General features: G+C 35.8%; 2 protein-coding genes across 4 annotated transcripts in view; one reads left to right on the top strand and one right to left on the bottom strand.

The window, feature by feature from the left end:
* Nucleotides 1-385: 385 nt before the first annotated feature.
* AIMP1 (aminoacyl tRNA synthetase complex interacting multifunctional protein 1) lies at nt 386-26,108 on the bottom strand. Of its 3 annotated transcripts, XM_081959940.1 has the most exons (8): nt 25,972-26,102; nt 24,157-24,263; nt 16,018-16,151; nt 12,098-12,211; nt 11,138-11,299; nt 10,487-10,692; nt 6,746-6,914; nt 386-631 (listed from the first exon to the last, which is right to left on the bottom strand). In XM_081959940.1, coding segments are annotated over exons 2-8 (954 nt in total). In that variant the 5' UTR covers nt 24,159-24,263; nt 25,972-26,102; the 3' UTR covers nt 386-464. The 3 variants fall into 3 exon arrangements, with proteins under 3 accessions (XP_081816066.1, XP_081816068.1, XP_081816067.1); XM_081959942.1 differs by lacking the exon at nt 24,157-24,263 and having other exon boundaries at nt 25,972-26,108; XM_081959941.1 differs by lacking the exon at nt 25,972-26,102 and having other exon boundaries at nt 24,157-25,236.
* TBCK (TBC1 domain containing kinase) overlaps nt 26,097-26,717 on the top strand; it is a 106,358-nt gene continuing 105,737 nt past the window's right edge. The window contains exon 1 of the mRNA XM_081959935.1: nt 26,097-26,183. The gene's annotated coding sequence lies outside the window, so the exon portion shown is untranslated. The remainder of the gene's footprint in view (nt 26,184-26,717) is intronic.

The following is a 26,717-nucleotide window of genomic DNA, read 5'->3' as shown; positions in this document are numbered from 1 at the left end:
GATCATAGATCCGATCCTGCTTAAAGATACTTCCAAATGAATTAAAGGATACAGGCACACATGCATCCTACACCACTTATCTATAGCCCTAATTAATGCTTTTTTTCAGTTTTATACAAGCAATGAACCATGTACATTTATATTTTTGGTATATGTTTTTTTCAAGTTGAGCCTGACTCCCAGCAGCTTATAGATTCGCTCAGTTTTCTCATCACAGTACAGAAGTTGTTGTCATTCCCTTCTTTCAGGAACTTTCTTCAACTTCCTTATCTAGTGATAATCCCTAAGTATCTTGTACTCAAATACTAACCAGGTCTGATATTACTAAGTTTTTAAGGTGAGACAAGGTCATCTGTAAGGTTGTAATAAAATGAGTGAGACATGGTTTTCAGTGAGGCAATATTTATTTATGTTCATATTTTTCCCTTCAAAATTATCTCCAACTTTTCCAAGCTTGCTTTCATTTATTTGATTCCACTGTTGGCCATTGAAGGAGCCCTGCACACACCTTTCCCTTTCACTTCAAACGGCACTCCTTTGTATGTAGCAATACACTGGTCATTAGTCTGAAGATCAGGTTGGATCTGCTCCCATATTTTCTTCTTGGGATTAAGTTCTTTCTCAGGTTCACCTTTTTAAAAAAGGAAAAAGGAAGATAAAAAAGTGAAACAAAGAATTTGAACTCATATTCTTTCACAACATAAAGGAATCGATTTACATTAGCGGTTCCCAACTTTTGTGGCTTGGTAATCCGGCGGGGGGAGAGGGGAACCAGGTCACCATGATAGGCAGGCCAATGCGCATGTGCACGCAGGGCTGATGCGCAGACGCATGTGTGCACAGCATAATTTAATTGTGCAGCCTAGTTGGAAATAGGCCACGGCCTGGTAGTGCCAGGACTGTGCAGTGAACAAAGGACTGTGCAATGGACAAAGTTTTAAAAAGATATCTGTTCATCCATCCATCCCAATCTCTTGTGAAACCTTAGTTGAGAAAAATTAAACTTAAACTAATAATATGAATTGAAAAAAAGTCAAAACATTGTGAACTTCCTGTCCTCATCCTTCCTCTCTATGACTAATTGTTACAATATACCTGTAGATTATTAACCACAATTAAAACTGACTTGGCTTCTAGCCAATATATAAAAGAATGGTTTAGAACTGATTTAAAATTCCAGCCGGCAGCAATGAAAGTATCTATGAAAATTAATAATCAACCCTACTTAGGTCTGGCAAACTAATTTAATATCATCTTCAAATAGTATCTACAATATAAGATACATTATTTTGGGTTTGTTTTATCTCACCTTTCAAAAAAAAATCACTCAAGTATGTTCAAACTGATTAAAAATAAAATAATGCAGCCTTCCACATGTAACCTAGTTATGGGATAATAAGAGTTATACCATATTTTTTTTGTAAATAATCCTGAGGTTACAGCACAACAGTAGAATAATACAATGCCCAAGAGTAAGATTATGAAAACCATTTAAGTGAGCTAGGTGTTCTGCTTCCCATCAGGAATGTGCAGAGTAGCAGTAATGCTTTATTCCTTAGTACGGGACTCACACAGCAATCAGTAAACTTACCATGAGTATATCTTCTAAAACAAGGATTTCTTCTACCATCTGAAAGCCCTTGTGTTAGGTACATATTATTGGAACTAAATCCAGACATTCTACACATTTGAATTTTATTCATATCCCATTAGAACAAGAGCCAATTTAGTCATCTGTCATGTACTAGATGATATATAGGTTAACAGACAGAGAAATGCTAGTGACTTCCTATTCTTGTTTGCAAGAACAGGTGGCTATCAAAGGAAAACTCGCTCAAAGATCTACCTGGCCTATTCTGTTCCTACAAGTGACCAAACAAATATCTATAAAAAATCCTGAAGTTACAAGTAAATATTAATAGGTTCTTCCTATCAGTACTTGCTAGCAAGTACTAGTCTTCAAAGTAATGCTGCATTAGGCACTGTTTCTGACTATTAGCAGTCACTGGTAACTTTAGCCAACTTCTCAATCAAAGACCTTTCTAGCCATTATTTCGTTTAGAAACAATAGTTACTGAAGCTATTTTAAAAGGCAGGAACAGGTATGCTGCAATACAGGAAGAATATTGGTTTTTTATATAAATTCCAAGCCCAATATTTTCCTGGAACCCAGATTTAAACAATTTAGCACATGTAAAAGATAAAAATTATGTTGGATAACAACCATTCTGGATGGGAAGAGCGGTCAAATTCTTCAGAAGTAGTCTGGAGTTGTAATGTAAGCACAAGAGGGCAAAGTCTGACTCCCCATTGAATGCTGTTGGACTTTATCTAATGTTCCCCACAGGCAACCTGCCGCTGTGGGAAGATTCCTATGAAATAGGAGTTGAGCAATAAAGTAGCTCTAATTTGTACTCTACATATGTGGGTCTGGTTCTTCACACCTGACAGATTGGTATTCAGATTAACAAATAGTTTTTTGAGAAAGAAAAATCAAGTAATGACAGATGTTTATACATGAGCATATTATCTGCCCACCAAAACTGTTACCAGTGAACTGAAAGAAATCTCACTTTTATCTTGGTTATCTATTAAACACTAGTGCATCTTTGTACTGATCTACTCTGATGTCTCATTAGAAATTTTAAAATGGCGCATTTTAAAGGTCAGAGAGGAAGCTGGACACAGAAATAGCCATATGGCCATGAATTTTGGATTAAAATGGTTTCTACTATACTATCTGGTGGTTTGAAATCAACTTTTCATGTTTCTTTGTGACCTGGGAACAAATGAGAAGTTTCAGTGCATAAGCCATAAATAATTACTTTCTCAGACCAACAGGTTATCTTTTAGAGGGAAAAAATAAGTAATTAAATGGCAATTAAAATGACATCTCCTCACGGTAAAACTTTTCAAATAAAATAAAAGCCTCTTTATGCAGAAGAAAATATATCAAATGAAAAGAGCAGACAAGTCTTTAAAATGCAAACATTACAAAACTGAATTTAGTTTTCAAGAATAAATTAAAATCTGGCTTTTATTACAGAACAACCTTCTGGGTTCTATTAAAACTTGCTTTGGAATACCCAGGCAAACTCTCCTGGGATCTGTGGCGAGCTTGTATTAGATTAGCACAGGCACCACTTTTAAACATTACCAGAACACCATGGTGTATGCTCCATAAAAACCCCCCTTCTCATCCTTTTCTTTTCAAGAGACAAGTCTTCTTCAAGAGAGACTGTCTTTCTTGAAAGACATCTATAAGAAAAAATGGAGACAATTCTTGGGGATAGAAATCATATTTTCTAAGTGTAGCATTCAAAATACTGTTATTAATAAACATCCATCTATAGTGCTGCTCTGACTAAAGAATCATTAGTAAGTAAACAGCAATGTCCCACCCAATATGGGACCATCTTCCTTCAGCCTCTTATCAGAAAGACAAGTCTAAACAAAGTATTTCCGGTGATATAAATGCAGCAACAATAGGTTTTTATTTAAATATAAGTTTATTATACTGCTAAGCAAACCACTACTCTGTCATCATTGTAAGATATATTATACAATAAGGTGGAGAAATTAGAAAAATGACCAAATATAATGCTATTTTCCAATCTTTAGTATGTTGAAGCTTGTTAAAAAATAGGGATGCCTTTATTTCATAGCTACCAGATTTGTGAGCATTTATTTTTCTTTGGTGCTTTAGAGAGCAGTCTCTTATTTTGCAGCTAAGATATATAGTCTCCAAAGACCAAATGTATCAGAGGTAAGTTATAAATCCTTCATTTGAAACTATTAAAAATCCACAGTTATTTCAGATTTCCCATCAAGGAGGAATCCCATTCACAAATTCTGTATCTCTCATAACACAGTTAATTTGTCATGGCAGCCTCTCAATCATGTATGTAATGCAGTTTGCTAAGTTTGTGGCAACAGAAGGAGGGATACAGCATTTCCCCCTGCTTCCTGTCTGTTTATGAAAAACCGGACTTATAAATCGGACTCTTAAAAGACACTTTATAAATCAAAATGGCAATAAAATCTAACAAAAAAGGAAACAACAATCCATCAGACTAAAACCACTATAAAAACATATCCAATTGCAACTGGGCCATAATCATCTGTAAAAGGAAATTCACTAACCAGCAGCAGCTCCCAATGTTTTATTTAAAGAGAATGTTTTGTTGAAGAAAAGCAGAAAAAAGGAACAATCATATGCAAGTAGTATGACATTTTCTATAACCTCCTGAAAATGTGATGAAAGTTTCTAGAATCTGAACAAGCATAATTTCATAATTTGGTGATTATGGCAAATCTATTTGTGTGCGCACAGTACTGCACAGTGTGGGGAGGCCCAAAACATCATAGAAAACCGTCTTCAAGTGGAGTTACCAGTGAGTTAATTAACAATTGCTGCAATGCCTTTTGGAGATGGTGGTTTGATTGTCTAGGACAGGGGTGTAAAACTTGATTTCATTGAGGGCTGCATCAGCTTGTGTTTGACCTTGAGGGGGGGAGGGATCTGTGGCCAAGGCAGACAGGGCCAGCTTGACGTCACTCGTGTCATGGGTGCATGTGGTGGCCCAAGTGCTTTGCCAGCGAAAATGGGCTCCTGAGCTCTGTTTTTGGCTGCAACGGCTTTCTGCAACCCTTTCCAATGAAAACAAAGCTAATGGGCAGCCCTCCTGAGCTCCATTTTCAATGCAAAGGCACCAGAGGCCAGTCTCTCACTGTTTCCAGGGCAGCCCCATGGATCAGATCTAAGCACCCCGAGGGCTGGATCCAGCCTTGAGTTTAACACCCCTGGTCTAGGAGAATAAATATTCTAGCTACATACTAGCAAACTGTATTATCTTACTTGAAACATACCAGTCTACAAGATGCACGAAATTATTCCCCTACAGACATTACTAACATTTAAATAAATATAAGTATGAAAATTCACTGCAAGAACATAAACTGTCAGCACAAAAGTTTGAGGTCAAAGAAACAACAACATACAAACACACACAAACACACGTACATGTTTTGAGGGATACTATCATACCTTTAAGCAACTCTTTTTTTCCACTGCTCCATATTATACGTGATAGGAAAAGTAAGTTTCGTGGCTGTGAAATCTATTGGTCCAGATTCTGAGGTTACCTACCCCGCCGGATTTTTAAATCTGTCTTAATATAACTTTGCATTTTTATGGAATCCCAGCTAATTACAACCAAACATGGCTTACCCTCCTATACTTTTCTCTCAAGCTCAGTTTCAAAGTTACCGCTACCACTTTTTGGTTAAGAAACTTGCAGAACTGTCTCAAGAGACTACGTCTTAATAAAATTCTGTTAGCACTCTTGTCCAGCTGTATATTTTCATTCTTCCTTTTATAGAATTATGACTTCCTCCAAGTTACAATTCTATATAATAACCAGTAATGGCTTTGATGGAATTGCACCAATTATCAAGTATACAATGTGCAGGCTTCTTATATTTTATCATGTAAGAAAATAAGAAAACCTACTTTTATAATATTAAGTCTGGATTTTAGTGCCCCCACCCCCAATTCCACTTTTGTAACTAAGAGAACATGGCTTTCCCTAAAATTAATTCTGGAATAAGTTATAGTTACAAACTTTCTCATATTTTAAAACTAAAAAAAAATCTAATCTTATCAGAGGACATGTATTATTTTTCCACTTTTCGTTTCATATCATACTGAAAAATAACACATATAATATCTCATAGATAATTCCAAAGTGGTTTTGACACATGTATTCTCCTTTTTGGTTGATTCTGCATCAAAGAATTTTTATTTAATCTAGAATAATATCAAAATTTCCCATGTTTGCCTATACTGTACAGGTAGTCCTCAATTTACAACCACAATTAAGCCCAAAATTTCTGTTGCTAAGCAAGACATTTGTTAAGTGAGTTTTGACCCATTTTACAAACTTTCTTCCCAGAGTTGTTAAGTGAATCACTGCAGTTCTTAAATTGGTAGCATGTTCACATCACAGTTGTTAAGTGAACCTAGCTTTCCCCATTGACTTCGCTTGACAGGTGACAAAAGGTGACCATGGAAATGCTGCAGCGGTCATAAGTGTGAAAAATTGATATCAGTCCCTTTTTTTCTGTGCCATTGTAACTTCGAGCAGTCACAAATGAATTACTGTAAATCTAGGAATACCTGTATCTATTAGAGAAGCAATTATTTTAAAAAAGTTATTAGAGCAAATTTCTTATTATTGAAAACATTTTTACTAGTTTTATCATCATTAGAAATGTATTCTACTCTCCCTTTGAAGAGTGAGGGATTTTATACATGATCCATAATTTACATATTGGATTGCAGAAGGTCCAGAACACAAAAATTAAACATACACCTTTACTAAGTAGATAAAAGAGGGCAGCAAAGGAACAACATTATTCAATACTAACCTCATGAAACACAAGATATGAACTTGTCTGCGACTTTAGATAGATAGCTGGCAAAAAACATACTCCTTAAAACATTTTTCTTTAAGACATGCATAATAATTTGGTACACAACAGGTACTCTGTATTACTTCTCTCTTTCTCTGCCTCCTTAATAGCATTACCTATTAGTGAACAGTCATTCCTAAAATCTGATTTTCATTTTTGTTTAAATTAGAGCAGATATGTAACATTTAAAACCACATTATAAATGTTTTCATAATTCATATAAAAAAATTATCATCAATTTCTGTTCAATCTTCAAGACATTTCTGCTTACCTGAAAAACCTTCAAATGTAATTTTTTCTCCAGGAACAACTCCGTTAGGAGGAATTATAATTTCCACCTTTTCTGGTGTGCTAGCACACATCAGCATGCCTTGGGACACCACTCCTCTCATTTTTACTGGTTTTAGGTTGCAGAGAAATACGGCCATCCGGTTTTGCATCTATATAGAAGTTAAAAGAAAAAAAGTGGAATTTAAGGAGGCCTTTTCGGGTTTCTACTAAATGAAGTAGTACGAAAAGATTAATGCATAGAACATGGAACAAAATAGACAAATATTTTTTTTCTTTCTTTCACTAATACAACAATACAATCAAGAAATATCTAATTAAAAGTTAATGGTCGTCTAGCATACTAATGCAATAAGAAGCAATAAAAACTTTAGCATTCTGTCCTGATGTGCTGGATGATGGTTGAAGCAGTATTTTATTTGATTTTCATTCTTAGTGATCAAAAGTCAACTTTTAATTGTTAAATTAAGAATTTTAAACTAATTAAGGAAAATATAACAAATATGTCAGGTGGTTTACCACTCAGGATATAATATGGTATGCATATTTACAAATCCCAAATGTCAGGATAGAACAAATGTTTGGAACAAATTAAATTGAAATGGTTGCACATATAATCTGCCTTCCAAGACATTCATTTAAACTCTACAGGCTTCTGTTCCAACCCAGGTTTGAAGGAGGAAAAAGAAAAGTTCCCTTTGATGTGACACCTGGTGACTTCATTTGGACATATAGGTTTTTTGGAATTGCTATGGAAACATTTTGCCATTGACTTCTTTTAGGGCTTGTTTTCAATTTCCCAACATACAATTTCTAGATAGTCTCTATTCATAAATGGAGACCCAACTCTGCTGAGCCTCCCAGCCCAAGCAAGGTACTGCCACCTGCTGAGGCGACCTCTAGGGAAGACGAGCACAAAGTAAACAAGACAACTGACTCCACCAGGGACAATATAATCAACAGTTTTGTCCAAGGAAATTAAATTTTAGTACATGGGGATTCTGATCAAAAGGAACGTTGGTTCTACCTGAACGTTCTTCTCAGCGTGGCGCAGGATGGTCCAGGAATGGGTTGTTCAATCCTTATTTGCCCAAGAGACTGAGTCAGAATTTAAGCCAGTCTTCCAGCTTCCCCTGCTGATATCCAATTCCGCCTGGTCAGAGGGGCGACCCTGGAGGGCTACGCCATGTGCAATGGCTCGATGAATAAGAGATTGAATGTTATCAGGCAAGTCCTCAAATTCACCAATGTCATGACTAGGCCCAGCAATCTGCGACTGTCCTCACCGGAGCCGGCAGTCACAATGTGCCTTGTGGCAGAGAAAAGGAGAAAACAAAATGGCTGCTGACCAGGTGACCCACCGGAGGTTCAAACAAAATGGCCGCCGCCTCATGGTCACTAACAAAATAGTCACCGCCATGAGGACCTTCCCAAGATGGCTGCCGCCCAAGAAGCTCTCCCAGAAATGGCTGCCCCCAGGGCCCCATACTCATGAGGAAGAAGCTTCCGGGAAAACAAACGGTGCCGGTGAGCAAATGGCCCCGAGAGCATCGTCAGCCGCGCAGCCCTCCGCAAGTCTTAGCCAGCGCCGATCGCACCCTCCTATCATTCCGGACTGTCTGCAGCTATGCGGGAACGGCGGCATGACACCCGCGCTCCTCACACCAGCAGCCTCAATGTCCACCCGCTGCAGCCCCTGAGAGCCAGCGGCAACACAGGACAACCCCACGAGCCAGTAATCAGATTCAAGCCGAACGGAGCTGCAATGGACTCCGATGGCTGGCACAGCCTGTTGCTTGCCTGCGAGGAACCTGGGAACCTCCAGCAGGATCTAGCCCATACAAATGCAGGTGGGAAACACAAGCAGGTGGGAAAGAACTTGTGAGCCAAGTTCAAATACCTTCTATCCGATAGTGACATTAAGATAATCAAAAGAAATGAAGAATTTTTTTTGGAAATCAAACTATTCTAAGGAAGAAACCAATTTTTACTCACAGTAAAAAAAAAATTACATCTCTTTTTGGGCAAGACTGTGTCGGAATTGGATATCAGCAGGGGAAGCTGGAGACATGGCTTAAATTCTTTTTTTTTCCACATGTTTTTTTTATTTTTAAGCATAAAAGACAACATTAAAAAAAATTCATCCATTACATACAGCATGTTGTTTGGTTACAAGTGCTTTTGCATCCGTATTTTCACGTGGCTTAAATTCTGACTCAGTCTCTTGGGCAAATAATGATTGAACACCCATTCCTGGACCCTCCTGTGCCATCAGCTAGAGAATGCAACAAAATCACAACAATGTCTCATTGAGAAGACATATGAAAAAAATTAATAAAATTTGCATCAAGCTACAATTTGAGGAAAAATTGATACAAAATCTATAGCTTATTTATAAGTCTCTCAACAATTGTCAAGACGTATAAATCTTGTAACAATAAATGTTGGAAAATGCATAACAAAGAAAGAACTTTTCACCATACATGGTTATGCAAAAAAATCAAAAGTAATGGATGGAAATATGCCAAAAATTCCAAAAAATACTGTAAATAATATTTGAATTAAAACACAAATATTTTATTACATATTATCTGAGAAAATATAAGTGAAAAATATAAGATAGTTCATTATGATATATGGTAATAGCAGCAAGAATCAATGTGGTACAATACTGGAAGAGAAACCTTGTAGCTGGGGGAAAATGTGTGTGTGTGTGTGTGTGTGTATGTATGTTTGTGTATATGAATGTACACTATGTATATATTCTTTTGACTAATTTTCATTTTTAATTCATTTTCTAATATTCCTTTATATCCAGGTTTCTATTTTTGTCTTTTTTTCACTTGAACATTTTGACCAATACAAATGCAGAATGATTTAGATCACATGCTTTTTAACAAGAAACAATATTCTAAAATGACCATATTGGATTTAGGTTGCAGATTCTTCACTATATAAGAAAAGCCAAGCTATGCTGCACCATAAAGTAATGTTGTGCTTGGTATTAGTTAAAGCATGTTTCACATTAGATAATGATCACAACAGAAACCTGTGATAAATTAGAATAATAAGTAAAACAAATATTAGCAGAATGCTATGGAAAATACGTTCTTCTGATCCATGAATATTAAGAATAATTTGCTCAGCACATTATAAGGTGGGTTCTGACTGCATAACTGAAATTCAGATACAATAGACATTACATGAACAATAAAAGTTAAGATCCCTGTTAGTTTTCTTTACTTCTGGCATAGAAATACAAAACTTTTCCAACTGTAATTGAACAATGTGGATTTTGGAACGTTTCTAAAAGTATAAACCGGACAAGATGAAGATGACTTTTGTTACTGAGGAAGAAATGCAAAATCTTGCCTACCGGCCTTACCAATGTTCAATGATTACAACTGATCACCAGACTAAGCTTCAACTACAAATATCTAGAAACAAGAGAAGGGAACTAATGGTAGGGTATGCTGCATAGATCTCAGAGGACTACTTGAATCTTCAAACTAGTAGATTTTTTTTTGAGATAAGGAAACTATTAAAAAGATATCAAAAGTTTCACTAAGTAAACCACTAAGCCTCAACTTCAAGATCTCAAGATTTTGCCATTTAAGAATTTAACTGGAACATACTATAAATAGTTTTACATAAATGATGAACAATAATAAATAAAAAAGTTGCTAATGCCTCAAATAAGACATCAGAGATATTTCATTTATACCTCTTCTAAAGGAACATGTTTCACCAAACCGCTGACAACAGTTCTTAGATTTGCTTCTCCAACATCAACTTCCTCAATATAAAGACTATCAGCATCTGGGTGTTTCTTTGCCGTCATAATACAACCAATACGAAGATCAAGCCGAGAAACATCTAAAGGCTTTGAATCATCGTTTGCAGCTGACTGCTTTTTTTCTTTCTTTTCTCCTACAAAAAGGAAGGAAACCAAATTAATAAATCCTGATGCAATTCACTTCACAAAATTACCTTTTTTTTTCTTTTTTCATTACAAAAACTCCCTTATGTAAAGTATTAAGAACACTTTCATGACATCAAAACCAAAAACATTGCAATTACATCAACAACTGTAATATAAAGCATAGTTGCAAAAAAACATCGTTATTATTTACTCTAACAATAAACATGGCATCAAAAATAAATCATTGTTCCTGTTTATCCAGTAATCCCTACAATTCCAAAGCATAGTTGTAAACAAAAAGCATGAAAAATCTTCAAACTGACAAAACAAAGTCCAATTTCCATTTATAGAATGAGGAAAGGATAGTTACAAGCCTGAGAGAAAAGCAAAGGGTATTAACGGCTAGAGTTGAGTTAGAAAATGAGCCTGCCGAAGTCTCTAATAACTTATTACCTTTTTTTTCTGTTTTGTCTTTCTTCTTCTTTTCTTCACTGGGTCCCTTGACTTGTTGCTTAGGATCAGTTAGAGCTTCGGCAGCAGACGATGTTTGAGAGAGATCCTTGGAAAATGAAACTGCAGAAGCCAAGTCACTAGGTGGCACAGATACTTGTTTCACTAGAGTTAAACACAAAATATTCACTCCAGTTCATTAACATCTAGATTCTGATATTTAAACTTTATTTTGTGAAATCTGTTGGAATAAAAGTACATTGTTAAATGAAAAAAAAATATTTTCTTCTGTTTCCAAGCACATACTTATGCATTACATTTTAAGCCTTCTGGGTTTTTTTCATATCATGATAATTAATGGTAACGAAAATTGCAAAGATCATAATCAAAAGCAAGACAAGCTAAAATGTGAAATCACTGATGTTCATGTGGATATTTTAATCCAGATATTCTTAGAGGGTTTGATTACAGTGAATTAATAATATAGTTGAGATATAACCATACATTAAAAAGAACCAACGGATAGAAGTTATAAACTGCATATGTTTATGGATGTCTACTGTATTGTACGAAAAAGATCAGACCTGACCATAGCCTTTTTCATCATTTTCAACCCTTCTCTGCAAGTAAAGTTGTATCAACTTGGTCTTTAAAAACAAACAAAACATTCAAATAGTTCAAGTTTGCCAATATAACTTCTGTCTGAGATACTATAATGCAGGCTATTTCTTAACCGTCACCAAAATCTCTTTTGCAAAGAAGCATAGAAAACACGGTAGCAAGTATCTTTCTCTTTCCTCCTGATTTTTTACTTCTCATTCAGATCACATTAAGCAAAAGAAATGCAATTCTGCCGCCCTTCAATGCTCTTTTTAATGTTTTTTTTTTAAATACTGGACCCTACAAAAAATAGTCCTCCCTATAAATGAGGTATCCTTGCATAAAACAACACAATATTTTTACCTCCATTTCGAATTTCTGCTTGGATCAATTCCTGTTTTAGCACTTCAATTTCTTTCTTAAGTTTAGCATTTTCAACACGTAGTTTCTTCTCTTCCCTCAGAGACGCCTGCAAGACTATAAGAAGCAGAACTCTCATTAGAATCACTGCTGAATTGTTAAAAAAAAAGGGTTGAGTTTCATTGCTAGGAGCTATATACGGGTAACAGAACACTTGTTTTGAAAACTTCAAGAAAATGGAGAAATCTCCTAATTACTTGTATCTTATGTACTTGGATTAAACATTTATATTAAAAATACAGAGTTACACTGGATACATTTACAAGTATGAAAGTTCTCAGAATCATTTATGAATCTATTATGAGTGCTCAAATATCTGATTTGAAAATAGTGTCATGATATAAAAACAAACAGACATAAGAAAAAGTAACGATAATGGAAAATGCATCAACAAGCAATCACAAAGTTCCATGTGATTTCCATTAAAGATTGTGGAACAAGGAACAGGTGTCCATAGAGAAATCCTATGGAATGCCTATATCAGCACTCACTCCAGCTTTTCTAAATATTAAGAGAGATATTTTACCACCCGGTGTTGTTATTAAAACCCTGCAGTAATACCCCCTGAACGCTGTGTTTTCCAATTAAAGCCATAACATATACAAAAGGGACTCCTTATTCAATTCACACTTCTTCCCTCTTTTCCTTGGCATATATTCTAAGAAATGAACTGTTGTACTTTGGTTCTGGTGGGAATACAAGCTGGAACCATGTTATATGCCTATTCCAATGGAATGCATAGCTAAACACTTAATTGTTTAAATGTTCTATAACAAGAAACCAGGAGTGGAAAAAAGATGACAGATTCTGGAGATATTATCTCATAACTATGTGAAAACTGATGAAAAGTTTCATTTCATATTTGTAAGTAGAAACCTTGTTTATTGACTCTAGGCCATACAATCTCTTAGATCATAAAAAGGACAAAGCTTTAGTATACATGCATTAAATACAAAGCTTAAAATCCTGAACAATAGAATACAAAAAAATCTCCATTATGGCAACCATAATATTGTTGAACATGCAATTTTGGTTTTATTTTACAAAAAATTCAGAGTAGTCAGACATGTATCTTGATGTAACTTTTTTAAAAATCAGATAAATGGGAGATCCTAACAATGGAGATGAAAAAGTAAATTTCCTTCTTCAGGAACTGTAAACTGCAATGAAAAAAAAAAGGAGAATAGCAGAAAAAGCAAATTCAAAATATAAACAAAAATCCTAAGTGTGGGCTTGCAAATGAAAAAAGAAAAGGGTGCAGATTTTCCCCCAAATGCTTTTTTAGCAATGGCCATAGAAAATTGTTTGTATTTATTTCTATTTAACCAAATTCGTAGTTTCAGTATCTATATATGTGTATATTACTGTTCTTCCCTGGGTTGCATGCATGTGTATACACTGGGAAGCACAGAATGGACTGCTCATCTCCATTCTGAGGTTGCATATCCAGAAGTGGAGGGGGGCAGCTCAGATTCGAAAACCACAATATTTCCAAGCTGCTGCCCAAAAGCCTTTCCATAGGAAAACAGTAGGGTGTTGAAGGAAGGGGGGAAATATTTTTCTCAGCAGTCTCTGGTTGGCTCTTCTCTTCCCTTGCCTAGCTAAATGTTCAATATTCAGAGAGTTATCTGTTGACAGTCCCTTTATATAATTTATTTCTAACATTCCATCAAGTTAGAGAAAATAAAAAAATAAATAGAAAACGGGCCAAGTCTCAAGGAAACAGTGCACAAATGGTGACAGGAAAACTCAGAATAAGTTGAGGTTACTGAAGAATGTTAGTGAAAAAGATTATACCCACACACATGTGCGTGCGTGCGTATATACACACACACATATATATATGTGTGTGTGTGTGTGTATGTGTATGTATGTATGTATGTATGTATATATATATACACACACACACACATACATACATACATACATACATACATACATACATACATACCCCAACTGCTCAATAAAGATAGGAAAATATTGACCGGTAACCTGGACAAAGCACAGATTTTCAAACAGTTCAGACCGGTTTAACAAAAAGTTAATCAGAAGGAACAGGATTGAAATTTGAATTAAATAGATACATGATTACAGAACATTTATTTGGTCTGAATGTGTTTCAGTCTTGAGGATCAGGTGAAGATTCTAGGATACTAAAGAAACTAACCAAATCCTTAGGAAAAAACTAAGAAACTGATGAGGTGTCAGATTGGAAAAGAGTGAATATTGCCCCATCGTAAATAAAAGAAAGTCAGCAAACTTCAAACCAATCAGTCTACATTTTAAATGTAGACTTTTAAGATTTTAAAACAGATCCTATGTTATTGAAAACAATGTAATACATTTGTCAAGAACAAGTAATTGGCTAACCTTGCCACATGTTTGATTAGATACAATAACTTCCTTAAGATGATACAATTATTATAGATGTTTGCTGTAATAGTTAAGGTGCTGGCCTAGAAACCAGGAACCTGGAAGCTCTAGGCCTCCCTTAGATATGTAATAATTCGTATCAACTAACAAAACAACAGCATGCTTATTAGAAAACTAATTCTAATTGTGGACTAGAAGGCAGTTCTTTTCTTAGGGACATAAAATCAAATGCATCATTACCAGGGATCATTACCAGGGATATCTGGTTTAGTGGTAATAGGTGTTTTTTTTGTTTTTAAATCCTTGTTAAAGCAGTGTAAAGAGCTAAGTTGGAACCAGGACAAAGATGTGGCTGCAAAAAAGTCAAATGTAATTTAAGACTGCATCAAGAGAAAGATAATTTCTGATTAAGTCATTCCACTTAATTCTGCATTAATCTAACTCAATATTTCCTACACAACACGTTTAAGCATTATTCACAGAAATTGGAACAACTTCGGGAAAGGCAACAAAGAGGCAAAGATGCTATCAGTCTATTCAGACAGATTGAAAAAGTTGAGTGTGTTTAGCCTTGAGGAAAAAATAAGTGAGGTATAAATATGATACCTGTAAAGTTCCCAGAAGATGACCTAATTAATTTACGAGCCTCGAGACAAAGTTCAAAAGAAATCCAATCATTTATTAGGATCAACATTCTGGCATGGACTCCTGTGGAGCCAAAACTGCTTTCACTTAATTGCGTTTGAACTTTACCCCTGTATCTCCTCCCTTCTGTCCTGCGTCATAACTCATATTCTCCAACTAGGCTGTAGACATGAGATCCGACTCCGTCCGAAGGCATGCATGGAATTTCCCCTTCCATGCCAGCCTGATAATAGTCATGGCAACGCTTTAGAAGTTGACAATAGCATTATTTAAAGATCACTAAATGTGTCATATAGAAAGTAAAGACCTCTTCTTTCTTGTTTCAGAATACAAGAATGGATGTAAGCTACAGGATAGAAGAATGGATGTTAAGCTACAGGAAAGCAGATTGTGATTGGATGTTAAAAAAGAATTCATAGCAGCAAAGTCAGTTCAAGACAAAGTCTATGAATTCACCATTTCATGCAGTCAAGCGGAGGTTAGACAACTATCTGTTTAGGATGCTATAATTTGGATTTCTCCACTAAATGAATGGGACTGAATAACATAAATCATCCTTTCAACTCTATGATTCTATTGACTATAAAACCATAATTTCCCTTCTTACTGTTTTTAGTTTTAATTCCGGTACCTATTAGCCATAACTATAGCAGTTTCTTTAAAAGAGTGCTGCTAAATATACCCCTTGACAGCTTTTAACAACAGGTAACTTGTCTTCTGAATTTTAAAAAAGTGGGAAAGTATGTGTTATTCTAGTCTTTTATGGGAAAGCTGTTACCTGAAATAGGTTTTACTAACTGATTTAGAATGGATAATAAATAATCTATTTTAATGTTATGCCTTACTGGCTTTTTCTTTCAGAAGAGCAACTTGCTGCTTAAGGTATTCAATAATTTGATCTGCTTCAGCGCCCTTCTGCTCCAGTCTATTCAAAACTGCATTGTTGGCTGCCATTTTCATCAAGGATCGGACTAAAATCCTAGATAAAAGAAACAGGATAATATAAACATGTCATTAATGCAATTATTTCCAACCTTGTTTTGAATAAATAGATTGAACGTAACTAATAATATATTCACTTTTTTCCCAAGAACTCAAAGCTCACATTAACTTGTCACACTGACTTTGCTATGTATAGTCTTTACTTTTACATTACTTAGTTTACTTTTTAGTTACAAAAAGATCATTTTGTCTATCATCTGTAATAACCATGTTTTTTCTATATATATATATATATATATATATATATATATATATATATATATATATATATATATATATATATATATATATATATATATATATATATATATATATATATATATATATATATATATATATTCCACTTTTAAAGACATAAAAGACAAACTGAGTCAATTGAATTCAAACATTTAAAAGATAGATCGATTTCCTTGTAAAAAAGTTTTGTGTTCTGTGGCAAGCATTTCAAAGCTGTAAACCTCTTTGACATTTTGAATCTTGAAATAATGGAAATAGTTATTAGTAAGGCTGTACATACGCACACTTGCATACACCAATTTATCTTACCAGTTCTTTCTGAAATATTCTATCAAATTCATCTTCTGAAGTAAAATGTTTTAACCTTTTACTAATTTTCATTGACCATACTGAGTAAGTACTTGACTTATACAAATTTCTGGAGTAAACAATAGCAAGAATGACAGGCATATAAGGATTGCTTCTTTTTTAACAATTGCTTCACTACAATTTCTTCTATTCCAGACCTTTCCAGCATAGTTTTCTTTCTGAATATATTTTCAAAACTCAGCATCTTAAAACATTCAGGTTAAGGAAGGTCATTGTACAATGTCCTCTTATGTTATGTTCTATCCAAGACTACTATGCTTCTGTTGGTTTTCATCAAACGTAGGAATATAACTTATTTTCTTCCTTCCACAATACATATTTTTATTTAGTCTCATCATAACACATAATTAATCATGGCACAGATCCAAAGATACAACTACTGTAGGTCTCTCTTTCATTTCTCTTCTTATGGTTTATTTTAGTTTCTGTGTTGAAGCATATATTTAGAATCCATATATTTACAATTTATTAATTTAACCCTAAATTCAAACTCTGAGACTAACAAACACATCTATAAACTAGTTATTTTTTATTGGATTATACCCCACTTCAATTTAATCAGATTTTGCTTACAATATCCATTAAATATTTGACTCACATGGTTAGCTGATCTGATTCTTCCCCACTACAGAATTAAGATTCTATATTTTACTGCAAAAATCTGTAGGATATATTAATACATTCACTATGAGCTGTGCCATTCCAATATTTATCTGTATGCCATTAAAATCATTGATGAATATGACTGGGAAATGTCCAGGAATGGAGAACATCCAGAAATATATAGTGTCAGTTAATATTACTATTTAATTGAGACCTCACTAAAATGTGTGAATGATTGTATGGCAGTATTTGGATCTATACAGCATTTTATTTATGTCTTTTAAGTTTTGTATTATTTTTATCTTTTTAAGATTGTGAGTGCACAGATATATCCTGTGGTAAGATGGCTGGCCAATAAATTTTACAAATGAAAAATGAATAAATAAAACTAGCAAGAAAATTTAATTATTTATTTAACTGTTTACATGGGTAATCATGAAAAAATACAGACTGTTTCCACAACCATTACATTCTGCTACAAAGCACTTGATTAATCCACTCTAAGGTATTAAAAATACACACTATTCCTTAGTACTGCTTCTATCTGTTTAATTAGGATTAATTTAACTAATTTATCAATTTGTTCTGAGGCCCTTTGAATAATGGATACCAGAAAAATTTCAATAAATGTAAATCAATCAATTCACCTATGAATAATTACAAGAACTTGTATCTGAATAGACAATAGGCACTGCATTCTTAATCATTAAGCAAGCTTCTTTGGTTGACCAAACTCAGTCTAACATAGGCTGAAGATAGCATGTTTTATTATCTACAGGTCCATCCTAAATTAATAGAATATAAAACCCTGAATAAATAGGACTTTCATTAACACACTGCTCGATCTCAAGCATATTTAAGAAGTAAAGTTCCCAATATCCAGATAACTTTAGTAGGTTAATGAAAATTGCAGAAGTATCTGAAAATGGCTGTCACACTGGATTTAAAGATGCAATTCATTTCAATATTTTTGGCAAATTTCCTAGGAATCAGGGACAATAAAATTCACAGAATTGGATCTTCAATTTATTTTAGAATGACTGTTAAGTATAGATGTTAAATGTGTGTGTGTGTGTGTGTGTGTGTGTGTGTGTGTGTGTGTGTGTGTATATCATAGGTCTCCTAGAGCAGGTGGCAAGCCCCTGTTCAATTCTGATCTCAACCAGAGCTGGAGTTGGTTAGCATCTGTGTGGGAAATCACCAGGAAATCCTGGAACCATGGAGAAGTCAATAAAACATCAAGACAACAATGGCAAACTATTTCTATATTACTGCCAAGAAAACAACATGAAAATGTACAGGGAGTTCACTGGGGATCAAGTTTAATCTGAAAGACATTTTACTTTTTCCTTCAATCAACAGAAATCTCCCTCTCTTCCTCCGCCCCCTCCCCTCCCTCTCTCTCAAGTTTCTTTTGATAAACATCAATTTGGATTAGACACAAGGCATACCAAATCCAGTATTCTGGCAATATCAAAGATTCTGTGGACAGATTCCTGTTTTCTTTCTTTTACCTTCCCTTCAACAGCAGAGACTTTCTCTGATCCCAAAGTTCTCTAACTCACAAGAAGGAAGCATTTTTAGGATGTTCCTATTATTTGAGACAACAGTCTGCTCTTTTTGAAATAAATCAGGTAATTATGGATAATCCATAAGCAAGAAATAAGCAAACAGCAATCCTTCTCCATATGTACAGTATATACTTAAACTGTCTAGCAAATGGTAACTATACAGGAAAAAAAGGCTCTTAGCCATGAAGATTTTAGGCTTTTTCAACATCAGGAATGGACTTAGACAAAGGTTCAACAGAGATAATTTTCATAGTGACCCACAGCTGCATATTTTGGCTCCAGGGTCTTTGGGGACCTGAAGGCTGCAGAAAGCATAAAATACTGGCAAAGTTCCCTCCACCAGAAGCAGCTTTCTGTAAACAGAATTCTCCTTATTACCTCTCTGAATCCAATCACTCACATTTAAAGAACTTGAAACTCATTACAAAAAGTAGTTACTATCCCACTATAGAACCTCTATGCAAAAGGAAGACATCTAGTATTCCACAAAAACATTTCACTAAACATTTAATCGCTCTGGCACTCTCTATAGCTTTGGCACAAATTCAAATCTCTTAACCATTGCCTGGTCTTTGCTTCTGGTTTTTTATATTTCAACAGTTGCAAGTTATCCACTGTTGTCATGAGCAGGTGAAAGCAAAAAAGTTGCAATACAATATGAGATACCAATATGATGCGGAAAGTTTGACACCCATGCCCTATACCATTTCAGACAAATGGTTATCCAATAATATCTTCTTTAAAACTTCTAGTGTTGGAGCATTCACAACTTCTGGAGGAAAGCTGTTCCACTGATTAATTGTTCTGTCAGGAAATTTCTCCTTAGTTCTAAGTTGCTTCTCTCCTTGATTAGTTTCCACCCATTGCTTCCTGCCCTCAAGTGCTTTGGAGAATAGTTTGACTCCCTCTTCTTTGTAGCAACTCCTGAGATATTGGAACACTGCTATCATGTCTCCCCTAGTCCTTCTTTTCATTAAACTAGACATAGCCAATTCCAGCAACTGTTATTTCATTGATATTTCATTATAACTTACACCTTTTCCAGGAATTAACACAGCAGAAAAACAATGAAAAATGGTATGACTCATTTATAATAAAATTTTGACTTTTGAAGAGAAACAATAAAAAACCTAAAGATAAAGATGATGTTAAGTTGGTATAGATTTAACATACCTGTGAAACTTGGGGGGGAAAGCATTTTATTTTTTTAAGTGGAAAAAATGTTTTACTTGCAAAGATCTTACTAAATTGTCTTCAAATATTCTTACCCGAAAACATGCTTACCCAAAGAATATGAACTCAATAAAATTCAGGAGGAAAAGCTTTGTTTTTTATAGGATTGCTTTCGCACAAACATAGGGGTGGGAAAAATCAAGGACGATTAGAACATACCCTGATAGTTTTAATGATATATAAAATATGAAAAAAGAATGCCCTCACAGCTTTCTGTATTTAGAAGCAGAGCAGTTAAAAATAAAAGAAATGAAGGGGTGAACAACTACATCTTTATGCAGAGAAAAGTCATTGTTGAACTCCATGGAAAGAATACAAAGAAAGTATCATAGAACAAGAAACTAATATTAAAACTGCTAATTCAGACATAATGTCATGTAGCAAAATGTGTATCCTGAGCTTTGATTTCCATCCACTGCTTTTACCTAGAAATGTAATGTTCTCTTTAAAGTAATATGTTTGAAGTTAGGGCAGCACTGAATGAAGGGGCACACAACTTATCCCTGGAGTTATTGCAGCATTCTAGTCAGGTGATTAAAATCTGGGTGCTTGGCAGCCCACCAGCACTTATTAGTTCAGGAGTGCTTCAACTACCCTCTATGCCTATCTCCCATCTATACCTTTTTGGCCCCCTGCACTCTGCAATCTCTGCTGCCCTAGCTGGCCTTCACTATATTCTTGTTCCCATTTCTAATGAGTCTTCCTCATGTCACACACCGTGTTTTCACATCTGAAGAAGGGGGCCTCGTGTAGCCAGCAGCCACTTGTGAAGGATCAGGGAATGTATGCCTTGACATACAGCAGGAGCAAAAATCAACTGAGCTGTGCGCCAGAGTGCAGGGTGGCAGGTGTTTTGGAGGTCAGGGCACAAAAGAGGTGTTGATCTGGAGCGACTGGGGCGTCCTGGGGTGGCAGCTTTGTGCCACATTGCTGAGCGATAGTTTTGCACACTGGCGGGGCTTCCTGGGGTGGAAACTTTGCACTGAGCTGCAGCTCAGCGTGTTTGTTGTTTGTCCCTTCTTGTTCCATTAAGCATTCCCAACATCATTAGTTTGAGCAAGATTACTATTCCATTGCCTCTCAGAATTGTAAACCTGATGGACACTGCTGCCTTGGTGTCTTCATGAGGAGCAACTATCTGGAACACTTGTGGGTGATGTGGAATCATCTCCTTCTCCAGAGAGGAATTACAAAGGGTTCTTCATTCCACCATGGTTGTTGGCTCCATTTTAGTTCAGTTCACCATTTCTACCCCAGAAGCTGTATTATACAAATTATATTTTTTGTTATAAATTGATCTATAAAAATTCTTTATTTTAATGATTATAGTATAGCCTGTGTAAGGTAAGGCATTGCCTCTTCTTCAACTTCCCTGACCCAATATCTCTCTTTCATCTCTTCTCTGTTGGTCGCCAAGTACAGGTAGTCCTTGACTTATGACCACAGTTGAGCCCAAATTTTCCATTGTTAAATGAGACATTTGTTAAGGGAGTTTTGCCCCATTTTATGACCGTTCTTGCCACAGTTGTGAAGTGAGTCATTGCAGTTGATAAGTTAGTAACGGGGTAGCATGCAGTTGCCTATAAAGTCGCCAAGAGTCAGACATTATTAAATGGTTAAACCAATCAACAACTTGATCAAACTTCCTTCTTTCTACTTCCTAAGCACTTTCAGAAATTGCTTGTTTATTGCTTTTCAGCTTTTAGGAACCATTAAACGGACAGGTCTGAAAACACCACATACGTTTTCTTCAACTCTTAGCCAAAGAGATTGTAAACATACATTTAAGGACTGAAAAATTATTTGAGGGGAGCAAAGTGGTGATTAGAACATTGATTTGGGTCAATAGAATAAGTGCCCAGATGGATTTAAAATGAGATATTGGAATTAATTATAAGAATTTCTTGTGGTAAAATAATTTTGTTTTGAATTCTTAAGAACATGATAAGATGGAACTTTAAAGGTTGGACATTATATGGAAGGAACTAAAGATTACAATTAAAGAATATTTAAATTGTACTATTACAGAAAGGAGAAAAATATTTATTTTTCAACAATGGACGTAGTGGATAATACCACTATCTCCCTCGATAGATAAGATGTTATGGAAATGAACAATTTTTACCATACAAGAATGAGACAGATCTGAAAGTGGATTTAAAAGTGACAAGCTATTAGAATTGCAGATGCTACACTTGACATGCAAAAGAAACTCATGTCTTAATAATTAAAAGGGATGTAGAAATAAACCGAGAGAGGGATCTGGATAATTTTTCTATATTGGAGATACAAACAAGTTAATCCTTTAAAGAATATTGTGAGAAAAGACAAAGAAAAAATAAAAAGAAATCAAGTTCTAGAACATTATTTGAAGGGACTAAAAATTAAGATTGTTAGAAATAAAAAGAAGCAATATTAAGGTGGTTCGTTTATTCAAAGTTAAAATGGATATGTTATTTCTAGGACTGAAATGACAATGTTTGAAGGATTTGTTTATAAGCAAGAGCTTAGATATGGGAAGAAAAGATCATTGCATTTAATGAGAAGACGATAAGTTATCAAAATTGAATATATTTGTTATAATGGAGAAGTCATTTTTTAAATATTTCTTTTCTTTTTCTTTACTATGTAGTATTATTTTTCTATTTTTCTTTTATAATTTTTAATATTACTATTAAAAAGTAACTCAAATAAAATATCAATAGCATAATGATAGAGCAAAAAGTACCTATATAAGCAATCCAAATTATATATAATACATTTTGCAAAACATTTTATAGTGCAAGGAGAGTTACAAATTAAATATTCAGGTTTTTTTCCCCCAAAATGTCCATTCTCTGCAATTTTGTCACAAAATTCTAAAAAAAATAGCCTCTTTTCATGCCCTTCCAAATATTAGCAAAGCACTTACACTAAATGGAAAAAAGACAATGGAGCTACCGCAGAACTCTAAGTACCATATTTTTCAGAATATGGTACAGACACACCTTTTTCCCTCAAAAAAAGATGAAAATCTGGGTTCGTCTTATACACTGAACATTTTTGGCCTCCCAAAACCCCACCCTCTTCACTAAAATGGCCGTGCATAGCCTTTAGGAGGCTTTCAGAGTGCTCCTAGGGGCTGGGGAGGGCAGAAATGAGCGAAAAACAGGCCGTTTCTGATCAATTTTGCCCCCCCCTCCAGCCCCCAGGAGCACTCTATAAGCCTCCTAAAGGCTATGCATGCCCTTTTTTGACAAAACAAACATGCCCCTTTTTGTGAAAAATGGGCCGTTTTTGGGAGGTTTGCAGAGTGCAAAAACTTTTTTTTTAAATTTGCCTCTTCAAAATCTTTATCTGTCTTATACGCTGAAAAATACGGTAATTGATTTGTCAAGGATCTCATTTATTGAACATAAGGAAGTTGTATGTTCAAAGTATTCTACTAAACTATTTCACTATAGCCACATAGTGGAAGGACTAGAAATAAAAGGAGAAAAGCTTTAATAATCTTAGAATGACTTATAGTAAAACTTTCATAAGGAGAATTAAATTAATTTTAGTTATATTTCTATATTCTATAGAAATGAGCAGCAGAGAAATTTGATAAATACATTTAATAAAATAAAGCTCACTCTGCCATCTATTATTAGAACTGACTTCAGCCATTTATCAAAAATGTCTTTGACTTCTTCCCTTCAATATGAAGCTTAGCTTGAAGATATCTTACTGAGAGAAAAATACTTTCCTGAACTGGATAAACAGTTTAGGAGGTGGTGATGAAGGAACTACTGGTAATATAAAAAAATAATCAAGCACTGATTTCAGCACCCTCTTCCATCTTTTATTAAAGCTCTGTTCATATGAAGATATACTGGCCTTAGATCCTTATTTTGCACATTCGTATCTTATTTCCTTCACAGTAATACAAACATCCTTCCATTTGATGCAAAAGAATGTATTAGGCTACCAAATGTTAGTTTCACTCACATTTAACAGGTACTGCCAGAGAAGAGATTCAAACTGCAAGGTTCAGTGGAAGATACGACCCTCAACTCTACTTCCTCTTCCCCACCAAATTTGTCTTTTGTGAGCACCTGATATTAGGAGAGGCAGAGTTAACCATGCAAATATCCCTTGACACCATTAAAACAAGCCTTGAAAATGCACTTGCACTATCATATTGACCAATCCTTTTTTTCCTTTAAGAATTAGGCTGTATTAAAGACCAAGGGTGTTAAGCCAGTGCAATGAACTGTGACATCTGCACAGACAAAAGAGAAAGAATGCAAACGAGATCTTAAAGGCACACATATTGAATTTAGTATACATACGATAGAATTTGGTAAGTTCAGGTGTAAATATATTAATGGAGTAAGGATAAAGTAAATATAGAATATACATACACAGGCACATTCATTCATTTTAGTAAGTTTACAGTCATCTAACTGGAAAATCAGCTATCAGAAAACCAAATTATCTTATGCCACCAATAACATCAATTGCCACATACCAAGAGTTATGAATAAACACTTCCAAAGCAAAAGTTCTAAACACTTCCAAAGCTAAGAGATATTTTATTAAAATAAAATAGGATCCTAAACTTGTTGAAACAGAGTTGCTGCATTAAAAAGGCGAATATTCAAACATTTTAAAACAGCAACACTCTTTAAGGTAAGCTTTTACGACTGTTTCTATGCATATAGTATGTTCATTACAGCTGCCTAAAGAAAAAAACTTCTTGTATAGGGTTATTATTTCATATCTAGGCCAATAACTAGAAGCAGCTCGCAAAGTGGTAAGAGGTCTCCCCCTCCCCAACACCCAGTTTCCAATGTACTGAACTGAAGGCCATCTAAATGAATCCTGTGCTTCCTAGCATTAAATTTCTATAGAGATTCCCAGTCATTCCAGGTCAGGGCTGTCCCAAAATTGCTTTCTCGAGGCAACTGGACTTTCTGGTTTTTCTTTGAAGACATTTCGCTTGTCATCCAAGAAGCTTCTTCACTTTCCTTACAAACGTCATGTATGAAATCGAAAAGAAATCTCAAAACAGAAAGCCCTAGCATTAAACTTTCCTTTCCTCCCTTCTCCTTATCTGTATATCATCTCATCTGTGTGGATTGGCTTGAGCAGGGAGAAGGGGAAAAAAACCTGAGGTGAAACTGCAACAAGAGAAGGCAAGGAAGAAAATGAAACAACAAGTTCAGGAATATATCGCTGCTCGTCATAAACTCTTCCCTTCCCCTCCCCCCCGCACCAAAAACTTAATATTTATTATTCTCTCAAGGCATTCTCGGGATTCTTGACAGCTTCGACCTCTCCTCCCCCCCCCATTCTCCTCCTCCTCCTCCCCTCTCCTTACAGCACAGACTTTTTTTTAGACATTCCCTGAATACCTCTCTCTCCCCAGTTCCACAGATGCCAATAAATAGCAACACAATAAATAAATAAATAAAAAGCGAGAGTTTGAATTACTGTGTATAGATATTTCTGTCACCCACTCACCCCTTTTACGGGCTCTGCCCAGCTACCCACTCGTTTCTTCCCAGCTATTATCAAGAGGAAATTCCTCTCCCCCCCCTCCCCACCCCCGAATCTGCAAGCCTGACTTTGCACCCAAAAGCAATGGACGGGCCCCATCAGAGCTCCCCGCTGAGCGACACCCCTTAGGAGAAAAAAAAAAAACAGAAATCCAGGCACGAGCCCCATCCTTAACGGTAAAAGGTCACCCGGCACCCCTCGCTAATCTAAACACTCCCCCCCCCCTCTCATCCGATCCAACACATACCGCATCTCACTTACCCGCTTTACCCTACTTTTGCAAGCAGGAGCTGGGGCAGACGGCTACGCGCACGCGCCGACCACGGGGAGGCCGAGGAATGCCATGCGCGGCGCGTGCGCGCGCAACCGCGCTCATTCCTGGCTTTGGCCAGTCAGGTGGGGCGAGGCCTTTTTGAGGGCGGAGTCGGGAGGAAGGAAGGAAAGAGGATCAGCTGGGGGAGCAGAAGGATCGGTAGGCTGGGCGGGAGGGTTGGTGGGAGGTGTTGCTTTTGCATTTTTTGAGCGGGGGGGGGGAGAGTGTGAGCCGGGGTCTTTACGTGCGTCTCCTTGCACGGGCCGGGCCCCCGGAGGTGTAAGAATATAGCTTTGTTCGCATGGATACTCAAGCCACAAGACGCATTGGATGCAAGCATTGGGTGTTGGGTGAACCCAAGTCGTTTATCAATTATTAATAGAATAACAAAATTGGAAGGAACCTTGGAGGTCTTCTAGTCCAGCACCTTGCTCAAGTAGGAGACCTTGTACCATTCCGGACAAAATGATTGTCCAATTTCTTCTTAAGAGCCTCCAGTGTTTGGAGCGCCCAGAACCTCTTGTGGCAAGCCGTTCCACTGATTAATTACCAGAATAACAGAGTTAGAAGGGACTTGGAGGTCTTGTAGTAGTCCAACCCCCTCAAGCAGGAGACCATTTCAGAAAAGTGACTGTCCAATCTCTTCTTAAAACCCTCCAGTGACAGGCGTTTTTTTTTTTACTACGATTCACGT

This window comes from Natrix helvetica (genome assembly GCF_964273705.1).
Source record: "Natrix helvetica genome assembly, chromosome: 7".
NCBI lineage: Eukaryota > Metazoa > Chordata > Lepidosauria > Squamata > Natricidae > Natrix > Natrix helvetica.
The sequence above is the reverse complement of the archived record's forward strand: the minus strand, read 5'-3'. Positions and strand labels throughout refer to the sequence as shown.